Consider the following 13063-nt stretch of genomic DNA (forward strand, 5'->3'; position numbering starts at 1 on the left):
AAGGTTTTTCAGTATACTTACACGGTTGTGCAGCCATCACCAGCTCCATAATTTTAGAACATTTTGATCACCCCAAAAAGAAATTCTGTATCCTGGAGTAATCACCTCCGTTTCCTCCCACCCCCTTAGCCATAAGCAGCTTCTAGTCTACTTTCCGTCTATTCTGGAAATTGCATCTAAGTGGAGTCACACGGCGTGACCTTTAGTGACTGGCTTCTATGATTTGCCGCAGTGTTTTCAAGGATCTTCCAGGTTGCGGCATCTGTCAGTCCTTCATCCCTTTTTGATGTTGAGTGCTATTCCATTGTCTGCATCTGCCACCTTCTGATTTATCCTTTCACCAGTTAATGACATTTGAATTGTTTCTACTTTTGGCTGTTATGAGTGATGCTGTGAACATTTATGTACAAGTTTTTGTCTTTATGTATGTTTCCATTTCTCTTGGGAATCCATCTAGGAGTGGAATTGCTGGGTGATACAGTGACTCTTTAATACTTGGAGAAGTCGCCTCCGGTTTTCAAATCTTTCTCTGAACCGCTGCCCCATTTTCCTTTCTCGTAAGCAGAGTATTGAGAGTTCTAATTCTTGCACATCCTTGCCATTGCTTGTTATTACTTGTCTTTTTGATTATTGCCACCTTAATAGGTGTGATGTGGTGTCTCAGGGTAGCTTTGATTTTCATTTTTCTGATGACTAATGATGGACATCTTTTCTAGGAGTTTTAAATACAGTCATGTGCTGTATAACAATGTTTCGGTCAGTGATGGATCACATAAATGACTGTGGTCCCATAAGGTTAGTGCCCTGTAGCCTAGGTGTGTAGTAGCTACACCGTCTAGCTTTGTGTAAGTATGCTCTACAGTGTTCACACAATGACAAAATCGCCTAAACGCATTTCTCAGAACGTATCCCCGTTGTTAAGCAGTGCGTGACTGTAGTTTTCGCTCTTAATGTGTAGGTCTCTGATCTGTTATCAGTTGATTTTTGTGTATGCTGTGAGTTACTAGTCCAACTTTATTCTTTTGCGTGTGGATATTCAGCTGTCGTCCATCACCATTTGTTGAAAAGACTGTTCTTTCCCGTTGAGTGGTCTCGGCTCCCTTGTTGCAAAATCAGTTGCCTGTAATGTGAGAGTTTATTTCTGGACCCTCAGTTCCCATTGATGCATATGTGCATCGTTGTGTGGTACCACACTGTCTTGATTACTGTATCTTTTTAGTAAGTTTTGAAATCAGGGAGTGTGTGTCTTCCAATTTTGTTCTTTTTCAAGATTGTTTTGGCTGTTCTGGGCCCTTGTATTTCCTAAGGAATTTTAAGAATGGCTTGTCAATTTCCACAAAGAAACCAACTGATATTTTGCTAGGGGTTGAGTGGAATCTAGATCATTTGGGGGCACATTGTCATCTTAACAGTATTCAGTCTCCAGTTCATGGACATGAGGTGGCTTTCTATTTATTTAGGTCGTCTTTAATTTCTTTCAATATATTTTTTAGTTTCCATAGTCTGAGTTTTGAACTTCTTTTGTTAAAGTAATTTGAAGTATTTTATTCTTTTTGATGCTATTGTGAATGGAATTTTAAATGTATTTGCCTCATTCTTTTTAGCAGAGTTGTGTGGTATGCATGTGCCGTCATCTGTCATAATGTTATTAACAAGTCCCCTGTGGATGGACATTTAGATCCCGATACATTGCTGTTTGCAGACATTGTGAATTCCAGTAAGGAGGTGTGCTGAGCCAGTGGGTCCTTAGACACTGGAATCATCTGTCACGTTTAAAATGGAGGAACCGGGGCTGGCCCCGTGGCCGAGTGGTTAAGTTCCTGCGCTCCGCTGCAGGCAGCCCAGTGTTTCGTTGGTTCGAATCCTGGGCGCGGACATGGCACTGCTCATCAAACCACGCTCAGGCGGCGTCCCACATGCCACAACTAGAAGGATCCACAACAAAGAGTATACAACTATGTACTGGAGGGCTTTGGGGAGAAAAAGGAAAAAAAAATAAAATCTTTAAAATTTTAAAATTTAAAACAGGAAGAGGAACCTTCCCTGTTTATCGTTTTACAGCTTATTTCAAAACTTACCCCCCAAAAAAACCTTCCAGTAGGGCTGTATAGAAAAATGTCCTAGACTCTTTACAGTTAATCTTATTTACTTATTAAAAATAGTAGATGCTGGAAGAGGGTCACACTGTTGAAGTATTGCCTAGAGCAGCGCTGTCCATGATGACGGAAGTGTTCTGTGTCTGCACCGTTCAGCGATGTAGCCGCCAGCCGTGTGGGGCCGGGGCCATCGAGCACTTGAAATGAGGCTAGTGACTGAAGAACCGGATTTTAGATTTTATTGAGTTTTAATTGATTTGGCCAGTGGCTGTTGTGTCGTATGGTTATAGCTGCGTTTGGATTTAAAGCTCGTGGAGATTTGCAGAAGCCTTGCCCACGGTGGTATATGTTGCATTATTTCCTGTGTAGCATAAGGCAATTGTTAGTGGTCATAGTAAGTTTCGTCAACACGTAGGTCTCAGTAAACATCTCTTGTTTTGTAGCAGTTTGCCCTGCATCCAGCCGGCTTCAGATTGCCTGCATACCAAACTTCTAGATAGAAACACATATGGGTCCTTGGTTTGCTTGTTGTTGTTATGTGTATAGCCCACCCCACTGTAAAAGGTAGGCTTACGTGAGGTTTCTGTCACATGTGTGTTCTCTAAAATCTGCATGTGAAATTTTGTTGGTGGCTTGAATAACCTTGTCCTTGGGCCCTGGCCTGGGCCCTTCCCCTGGCCATTTCGTTCCTCGTCTCTCCATGGCACTGACATGCTTGGAAAGGCTTCAGCCACCAGCTGCTTGGTCATGACCTCTGCTTCTGTTTGCAGCCCAAAACTTTATTTTTTAGCTGTAGATTCTATCTACCAAGCATTCCACTGTATTTCTACACTGCGGGGCATCCCGCATGCCCCTCAGAGTCAGATGAGCTACGATAAGTAAATTTTCTCTGCAGCCCCTTCGTCGTCCTCCTCCCGCTCTGTTCTCTGTCCGGAGCCATGGTGTTTTAGTACCGGAAACCTGGGAGACAAACACCCACCTCCAGCAAACGAACGACCAGGTTCTGAGTTCAGGTTCTGTTATCTCTTCCCGGGACTCCTCACTCGTTTCCTTTCTTCTGTCTTTTATCCTTTCTACCCATTCTACACACCAGTTCCATATGTTCTCTGCAGAAAGCAAATCTCTGGTCCTAAAATTGCGTTTCAGTGGCTCCTACTTGCCTTGAGGATAGAGCCCGGACGCCTTAGAGCTGTGGATCGTCCCTCGGTGAGCCGACTGCTGCCTGTCTCCAGCCACACCGGCTCCTTCAGGCCTTGGGCCTGGACGTGCCCACCGCCCTGCACCTCATTTTGGTCAGTCTCTAAGATCATGCTCAGCAGGTGGCTGTTTCTGGCTCAGCCCTCTGCCGCCCACCCCTCTGTGACGATGCCCAGAGCAGTTGATGACCTTCATGTTGGCCTGCACTTCTCCCCTCGCGGTTAGACCACACAGCCCCCTGCCCCGGGCCCTTTGTGCCCCGTACACTTCCACTGCCTGGAAGACACTGTTCTGATGGCATTTTACCTGCCTTTGAACTCTTCGGTTTAAACTTCTCTGTCAGTCTTTTTTTCTCTACTTCAGTAGTAATAATGTTTTCTGACAGGTCCCACACGTGTTTTATGAGATGATAATAGTATTGGTGGCGTAATAAGTGTGTCACCCTGTCACGTGTGTTGTTAGGGGACCGAGCAGTCAGCTCCTTTGTGGTCTGGGAGGTGGATTACTCGGGAAGCAGGTCTGATTTACTTCCATCTTCACTAACTTTTAATTGGCTCTGCTCCATCTTCTAGAGACACCAGTCTTAGAAAATAGGAAATCTAAAGCGTCTGGCTTGGAATTTTGACTGTTTCTGTTAGAATTTGGGGAATAAGATTTTTTTCACCTGCCTGTGCTCAAAAGAGAATTGGCCCCCATTCCTGATTACCCAGCTTCTTAATTCCTCTGGCCATTTAAATTATTTTTAAAAACCCAAATGTCACTCTTGAGGCCAAAATCTGATAATTTAACATGAATTACCATCATTCGTTGCTTAGTGATGGGGATATGTTGTGAGAAGTCTGTCGTTAGGTCATTTTGTCATTGTTCAAACATCGCAGAGTGTACTTACGCAAACCTGGATGGTCCAGCCTACCACACACCTCGGCTGCATGGTCTAGCCTGTTGCTCCTGGGCTGCAAACCTGGACAGCATGTCGCTGTACTGCATACTGTAGGCGACTGCAACACGATGGTAAGTACTTGTGTATCTAAACATATCTAAAGATAGAAAAAGTGCAGGAAAAATATGGTATAAAAGATAAAAAAAGTACATCACTGTAGACTTTATCAACACTGCACGCTTAGGCTACACCAGTTATAAAAAAATTTTTTTCTTTCTTCAATAATAAATTAACTTTAGCTTACTGTAACTTCTTTACACACTTTTAAATTTCTTTTAACTTTTTGACTCTTTTGTAATGACACTTTAAAACACAAACATTGTACAGCTGTACAAAAATATTTTCTTTCTTTATATCCTTATTCTGTAAGCTTTTTTCTATTTAAAAAATTTTTAATTTGTTTTTACTTTTTAGATTTTTTTGGTTAAAAACTAAGACACAAGCACACACATTAGCCTAGGCCTCCACAGGGTCAGGATCATCAGCATCACTGTCTTCCCCCTCCGCCTCTTGTCCGCTGCTTGGTCTTCAGGGGCAATAACACACGTGGATCTGTCATCTCCTATGATAACGATGCCTCTGCTGGAACACCTCCCGCAGGACCTGCCTGAGGCTCTTCCTGAGGAGGTGTCACTCTTCAGAAATACATGCGTGGTGATTTTCTTAATTTGTTTCTTCTTTTCATCATAGATTTGCTTGCATGCAGATAATAATGCACCACAAACATTCCTCTCTATTAATGAAAACCTTTTGATGTAGAGGTCCGTGTTTTCAAACTTTTAAGGAGCTTGTTGAGCAAAAGCTTCTGTGAAGTCTTCACTGTGTGTTTTCTTAGGGGTTCATCTTTTTCTTCTGCAGTTGCGTTTTCTCTTGTATGGCTGTATGATGTCACTAGGCAATAGGAATTTTTCAGCTCCATTATAGTCTTATGGGACCACTGTCATATATGAGGTCTGTCGTTGACCGAAACGTCATTACGCAGCGCATGCCTCTTAATACTTACTGAGAACTTGGCAGCTGTACCCGTTTTCTATTGCTGCATGACAAATTACCGCACACTTAGCAGCTTGAAACAATGCTCATTTATTCACTCACAGAGGTTAGGGCTGCACAGCGTGGCTGGATTCTCACTCGGCTGAGCTCAAGCTGCTGGCCTAGGCTGCAGCTCGTATTTGGGCCTCAGAGCCCTCTCCCAGCATCACTGGTCTCTGGCAGAACTCATTTCCGTGCCTTGATGTCCTTGTTATGTTTCCAGCTGTTGGCTGGGAGCTGCTCTCTCTCCTGGAGGCCGTGCGCACGCAGCTCTTGCCATGTGGCCCGAGTGGGCAGTTCACAGCCTGCATGTTTGCTTTTCCTCAGGCCAGCTGCAGCATGTCTCTTTGCCTGCTGTGACCAGCAGAGGAAACACTCTACTTTAAAAGTCTCACGTGATTAGGGGGAGCGCGCTGAGTGTAGCTGCCCTTTCGCCATATAACATAATACAGTTATGAGAGTGATGTCTTACCCCGTCCACGGGGTCTGCCCACACTCCCTCGCTCAAGGGGGAGGGCCGGTGCAGCTCATTTCAGAATCCTCCCTCCCACAGCAGACACTTCCCATGTAAGTTTCATTTACGCAAAGTTGAGGCGTTCTCTTTTCCTTAGAGAGGAATATGTGAAATCGTGGCTTTTTCCCTCCCTAGCTGTGTGGCTTTCCCCAGTGTGATAGCCAGCCTTTTTAGATACGCTGTTTTGAGAGAAAGTAAATATTGATTGATTCTGTCCGTAAGTAGAAATGCCAGATTACATATTTCTCGGCCACCAATTACCGCGGGAGAAGGAAGAGTGAGGAGGAGGGAGGGGGCCCGAGAGCGAGTTATAGATCAGGGGGTGGACATCGGAAAGAAAATGCATGTGAGTTTATGTCAGTGTCCCAGCGTACTGCCTGAAGAAACTCATTTGGCACTCCTTTCCTTTGTATTTTGGTTAAAGATTAATTGAATGAATTAGTGTCCTACATTGTGTCAGTTGTCGTTTAGGCTGATAACAAAAGAAGGGACTCCTTTTCCTGCCAAATGTGAAGTTTACTTGTCCTTTTCTCTGCTCAAAAGGAATAGCAGCTGGAAGGAAATCAGCGCTCCCGTCGGTTGCCGTGGCAATTTAGAGCAGGTGATGCGTGCATTTGGCGAGGGCTGTTCAGTTTTCGCTCCCTTTTCTGATAAATACAAGATGAAGTGGATCAATGTAATAAAGTAATCTTACTACTATAATAGTTAAAGGAAAATATTTTGTGGGTATTTTTGAAATGTGCATTTTTATTATATCCTTATTTGTAGTAATGATTAGAATATTTAAGTTGTGTTTTATGTAGGGCAATAGTTTTTTGTGAAAATGTATAGACTAGTTGGAATTTTGCTTTCTAAATATTTTGTTCCAGTGACTGAGATGATGCATTTCTTATGTTATATGAGAACATGTTCTTAAGTTAGTGCCTTCTGTAAACTTCGGACAGTTAGACTCTCAGTCTACTTTTTGCAGAGCTGCGTGTTACTTCTCACTGTGAATGTGGCTGGGACAGTTGTAAAAGAGACCATGTGTAGGGCCAGCCCAGTGGTGCAGTGGTTAAGTTCATACGTTCTGCTTCTGCGGCCAGGGGTTCACCAGTTTGGATCCCAGGTGTGGACGTGACACTGCTTGGCAAGCCATGCTATGGTAGGAGTCCCATGTATAAAGTAGAGGAAGATGGGCATGGATGTTAGCTCAGGGCCAGTCTTCCTCAGCAAAAAAAAAAAGAGGAGGATTGGCAGCAGATTTTAGCTCAGGGCTAATCTTCCTCAAAAAAAAAAAAAGAGAGACCAGGTGTATAGCTCATTCAAATCTAAATGTAGGTGTTTCTCATTTTTCTTGGAAGCATATACTTTATAAAGTTATAAAGTGGACATTAAAAGATATTACACAGTTGTACAGGCTTTTACTTTTTATTTTTATTTTTATTTTTTTAATTTATTTTATTTTATTTTTTTTTAAAGATTTTATTTTTTTCCTTTTTCTCCCCAAAGCCCCCCAGTACATAGTTGTATATTCTTTGTTGTGGGTCCTTCTAGTTGTGGCATGTGGGATGCCGCCTCAGCGTGGTTTGATGAGCAGTGCCATGTCCGTGCCCAGGATTCGAACTGACGAAACACTGGGCCGCCTGCAGCGGAGTGCGCGAACTTAACCACTTGACCATGGGGCCAGCCCCCAGGCTTTTACTTTTTAAAAAGCAGCTTTCTAAGGTGTAATTCGTATACCATACAACTTACACATGTAAAGTTCAGCTCATTGTGTTTTGCTCTGTTCACAGGGTTGTGTGACCAGCACCACAGTAAATATTTTCGTCCCGCCTACAGAAACCCTGTACCTCTAACAATCAATCCCCATTTCCCTCCTCTTTGTCCCTGGCCCCCAGCCCTAAGCAACCACTGATTTACTCTGTCTCTATGAAGGTGCCTATTCTGGACATTTTGATATAAAATGGAATCATACAACGTGTGGTCTTTTGTGACTGACATTTTTTACTCAGCAAAATGTTTTCAAGATTCATCCATGTTGTAGCATGTGTCAGTACTCCATTTGTTTTTGTTGCTGAATAATATTACACTGCAAGGATACAGCTCGTTTTATTTATCCGTTTATCAGTTGATGCACATTTGGGTTGTTTCTGCTTTCTGTCTAGTATGAATAACGCTGCTGTGAACATTTTTGCACAAGATTCCGTGGGGACATATGTTTTCATTTCTCTTGGGTATATCCTTAGGAGTGGAATTGTTGGGTTATGTGGTAACTCTAAATTCAGCCTTTTTAGGAACTGCCAGAAATTCCAGAAGAGCTGTGCCATGTTAGACTTCAACTACAATATATGAGGTTTCCAAGTTTTTCATTCTCAACAATACTCGTTATTGTCTTTCTTCTTATTATTGCCATCCTCTTGGGTGTGAAGTGGTGTCTCATCGTGGTTTTGCTTTCCATTTCCCAAATTACTAATGTTGGTGAGCATCTTTTCATGTGCTTATTGGTCATTTGTATATCTTCTTTGGAGAAATATCTGTTTTAGTCTTTTTCCTATTTTTAAATTGGTTTGTCTTTTTGTTGTTGAGTTATAAGAGTTCTTTTTATTTTCTAGGTACAAGTCCCTTATCACTTGTATGATTTGCAAATATTTTCTTTCTTTCTGTGGGCTATCTTTACTTTCTTGATGGTGCCTTTTGGAGCACAAAAGGTCTTAAGTTTGATCGAGTCCAGTTTATCTTTTTTTTCTTTTATTGCTTATGCGTCTAGTGTCATATCTAAGAAACATTCCCTAACCTAAGGTAATGAAGATTTACTTGTATTTACGTGTAAGTTTTATAGTTTTAGCTCCTTCATTTAGGTCTTTGGTCCATTTTGAATATTTATGTAATGTGCGTGTGATATAGAATTACAACTTCATTTTTTTTGCTCACAGATACCCATTTGTCCCAGTACCACTTGTTGAAAAGACTTCTTTCACCTTTTAATTGTGTTGCACTCTTGTGGAAAATATTTATGGGTTCCCCCCATGGCTTCTTAAGTGCTTCTAGTAATTCTTAAACGAAACAACTTCTTGATTGTTTTCGTTAGGATTGATGAAGGTATTTTCTTTTGATCTGTTGATATATTTCAGGAGTATGTACTTGGTGAGATAACCTGCCGCGTCTTGATCTTTTAAACAATTAAGACTTCACCAGGCTTTGAAGTACTGTGGAAGCCAGCAGGCACCGCTCTGAAGAAGCCAGCCGGAAGGACAGTGTGGCATCCTTCTCTTTCCATGCATCTGCCCCAAGACAGAGTCACTGTGTTTCTCCTCTGGTGGGTGGTGCAAGGGTGGACGCGGTGGAAAAGGATCACTGATTTGGAGCACAGCATTTGGCAGTTACATTGCACTGGGTCTTACGGTGTTGAATTGAGTGATTTGAGAGTCAGTGATAATTGGTGTGAAGAAGGTTACTAGGAACAGCCTTAGAAGAAAGCAATAATCCCTGGTGTGGCCAGGCATCTCTGATTTTGAGGCCAGGCTGCTCCTCTGGTATCAGTGACTCGGCAGGGTCTAGAGTAGTGCTGTCCAGTAGAGAGAAGGGAGCCCCATTTGTGATTTAAAGTGTTGAAGTAGCCACATTTTACAAAGTCAAAAGAATCAGGTGACTTTAACATATTTTGTTATATCCAAAACATTATTATTTTAACATGTAATAAATATAAAATTATTAATAAAATATTTTACATTCTTTGTACTAAATCTTGGAAATCCGTACATATTTTACACTTACAGCACATCTCAGTTTGGACTAGACACATTTCAAGTGCTCACTACCCACACGTGGCCAGCGGCTACGGTACTGGTCAGCGCACTTGTAAATGTTTTGACGTGATAGCCGTTTGAAGTTACTCCACTTCCTGTGTGCTCTAGGGTGCCCTGACTCAGCCTTTAACTTGCTGGAGCTGGCTTTGGGGAGCTTCTGCCTGCTGTCCTCTGTGGCCCTCGCTGGAGGGGTGGGAGGGGGCTGCTCACTGAGACCAGAGGGTCTAAGGATTCTGTGAAGCGACGTGGGCAGCTCACCGAATGGGTGAAGAATGATTGAGAGACAAATACTATGATGACGGTACCTGAGCCTCTCAAATGAGAGACGACGGGCCTGTGACAATTAGCCTCTCTTCTTGCTTACCACAGATGCAGTCAGCTCCTTGTGTGGAAAAGACCGCTAGTGCAGTGGTGCGCCAGTCGGCATGGTTTTGTCCCCCGGAGATCCCTCAGTGTCTGGACACGTTTTTGACGGTCGCGCCTGGGAGTGAGGGCTGTTACTGATGGGTGGTGGCTGGAGGCCCGGAATGCTGGCAGCATCCTGCGGCGTGCAGACAGCCCCACAGCAGTGCGTTCTCTGGCCCAAGTGCCAGGCGCGCAGAGCACAGTCGGGTCCTGCGCGAGGAGAACAGGATCCTCCAGTGCTTCTCTTTTCGTTAATGGTTACATAATTTCTCCAGGGAATATAATGTGTTTTCTTTTAAATTCAGAGAATCTCCTTGTTTTCTCATGTGAAATTTCTGAGGAGGAAGCAGCCGCTTTCCAGGTCTTCCTGATGGAGCAGTTTGTCAGAGGGCGGGTCTGGCCGCCCTCCCTGCCCGGGCAGTGGGGAGCCGTTGCCCTCCTCTCCTGCGCCCCTTCTCCAGGCGTCTCCTGCTGGGCAGCTCGCCTTCAGTGAGAGCGGGTCTGTTAGAAAGCAATGGCAAGGCTGCCAGGAGGATGACTGCACTTCCAGACGGTCTTGGGTTGGGGTGTGTTCTGGCAGCCCGGTGGGTGCTCGGCCATGACTGTCCCCTTCAGGGCTCCGTCACGAGGAGTGGCTAACTCACGTTGTCACCACCGTGTTCCTAATGTCTGTCACCAGGGAGCTGTAACTTTGAGTCTTCAGAAACTCTAGCAAGTAGAAATCCGTAGCAGGCGTTTCAGCGTGTCAGTGTTCTTTGTTTCCTGCCCGAGGTGGGGCTCCTCGCCGGTGTTTGCCTCTGAGGTTACCCGTGGGTGTGTCCCCCGCGCTTCCTCACGTCGCCTGGGGTTTCTGCTGCCTTCCGCCTCTCCCCACTTCATTGCTTGCGGCAGTCTGTGTTTCTGGTGGCAAACCACATAGATGAGCAGTGGCTGCCTTAGGCCTGAAGGCTGTGGAGTGAAGGCTATTTAGGGCTGTTAGATTTGGCAGGAATTTAGAGGTCCAGCTTGGAAAGGGGCGGTGCTCAGCACAGCTCCTCTGGCCCTGCCTCCTGCTTGCAGCTGCGGGCGAGGTTGCACCCCATGCCGGCTGACCTTCTCAGGGTTCCAGGGCTGGAGAGCGAGCTTCGGCTCTGTGTCCTGGGCTGGACCATTGTGCAAGGAGGAGCAGTGTCTTAAAAGGTGCTTTTAGAACGGGAGCGTGGCTGCTGAGCAGGCCAAACAAGTGGCAGGTGTCCACCACATCAGTGCCTGCGGGATGCCCCTCGCTCCCAGGCTAGAGACCCCCCGGCTTGCCCTACTGAAGCTGCCTCTGGGGACACATCCGGCTGCCCGCCCCTGTCCCGCCGTGTCTGTTCCCTCCCCGCTTTTACCCACAGCTCGGCGGGCTCAGCCCGCACGGGTGTGGCGCCTTATCAGGCGGCTTCCCGCTACGGGAGAGATGTGCAGGTGGATCCGGGTCGAGACTGTAGGTTCATGGTCCCATGGGACATGCTTAGAATCAGCAGTTCATTTACAGCAGATGAAAGCTGGATCTTGTAGAAGGGCGTTATGAGTGCTGTACCTCCCAGCAAGTGTCTGTAATTGTAATATATCCTTGCGTTATTCTGGATGTCTGAAAGAAGCTTACATCTGTGCACTCTCAAGCGTTTTTTTTGTATGACTGATTGTCCTATCGTTTGTGAAAGAGTATATACTAAACATCATTTAGCCTTTTTGTGACAATTAGAAATGACCATTGCAGGGGCCTGGCCCGGTGGCGCAGCAGTTAAGTGCACAAGTTCTACTTTGGCGGCCCAGGGTTCGCCCGCCAGTTTGGATCCTGGGTGCGGACATAGCACCGCTTGTCAAGCCATGCTGTGGCAGGCATCCCACATATAACGTAGAGGAAGATGGGCACAGATGTGAGCTCAGAGCCAATCTTTCTCAGCAAAAAGAGGAGGATTGGCAGCAGTTAGCTCATGGCTAATCTTCCTCAAAAAAAAAAAAAAAAGAAATGACCATCACAGACCTTGCATTGATGTATGGGCTGTATTTATATTGGACTGACAATGGGTGTTTTCTTTGTTTAATTTTCAGTTTGGGGTAGTGTTTTTGATAAGGTTGATAGATAACTGAATTCCTCAATGGAATGGCCGTGCTTCACCTAGAATATAGTCAGCATTTATGAGTTATCCAGGAAACCTCAACAAATTGCTACTATTTTTATGGGAAAAGGAATTCTGGTTTTAAAATAAGCCCCTTTATAAGTTCAAGGTTACTTTCACCATCTTTTCATAATCTCTGTGGGATGTGTTCTGACTTAGAAGGCTGTACATCTTGGGGGTACTCGTTTGTTTCACTTCCATTTCATAATATTGTCTTGGCTTAACGAAATATTGAAGCTCTGAGCAAAAATGTGCCTGCAAAAATATTCCTTGGCTAATTAGGGTAGGTTTTTCCTCCTGGCCCGTATGTTAAAAATGCACTTGAATTCAGCTAAAATGGATGAAGTGACAGTAGTCAGCGTTTCTTCCTGGTGTGTGCTGAGTTTTATTTTTTCCCATATTAGGAAACTCTCAGGTGTGTCCATATGCAAGATGTACTCCTAAGTAAAAGGGTATTTTCTTCTGCTGTTCCAGGCCGGAGCCTCAGCAGAAAGCTCCCTTGGTTCCTCCGCCACCGCCTCCACCACCACCCCCGCCTCTGCCAGACCCTGCACCCCCCGAGCCAGAGGAGGAGATCCTGGGCTCCGACGATGAGGAGCAGGAGGACCCCGCCGACTACTGCAAAGGTGACGCACTTGCCTGCCCCACAGGCGGCCCGTGGTTGGCTGGGGGATGGGTGATGGGAGTTAAGGATGCAAACTGCTTGGTCTTTACTAAATTAGCCTCCTGGGGTCAGTATCATTTCAAATGCTTAAAGTATGACATGGAGTGATACCAGAAAATGTAAGCCATATCAGAAGGAGAACTGTAAGAGAGAGAAAAATATATGCATATGTATACACATATTCTCCGTACTTTTAAGAGGATTTAAATCTGCTTGTCGAGGTAAAGATAGTATAAAGCAGGACATTAAAGATGAAAACATGATAAGCCATCTCAGAAGAACA

General features: G+C 44.7%; 1 protein-coding gene across 16 annotated transcripts in view; it reads left to right on the top strand.

Annotated features, from left to right (window-relative positions):
• Window positions 1-13063, top strand: part of SRPK2 (SRSF protein kinase 2) — a 222277-nt gene that overhangs the window by 137892 nt on the left and 71322 nt on the right. For 15 of the 16 annotated variants that reach the window (XM_044769625.2, XM_044769642.2, XM_070505523.1 and 12 more), the window contains one exon: window positions 12591-12742. In XM_044769625.2, coding sequence (XP_044625560.2) covers window positions 12591-12742 — 152 coding nt within the window. Of the gene's footprint in view, window positions 1-3242; window positions 3389-4171; window positions 4305-12590; window positions 12743-13063 lie in introns of those variants that run through there. The other variant, XM_070505530.1, reaches the window with a different exon arrangement.

The sequence above is a fragment of the Equus asinus genome, chromosome 1, assembly GCF_041296235.1.
Source record: "Equus asinus isolate D_3611 breed Donkey chromosome 1, EquAss-T2T_v2, whole genome shotgun sequence".
Classification (NCBI taxonomy): domain Eukaryota; kingdom Metazoa; phylum Chordata; class Mammalia; order Perissodactyla; family Equidae; genus Equus; species Equus asinus.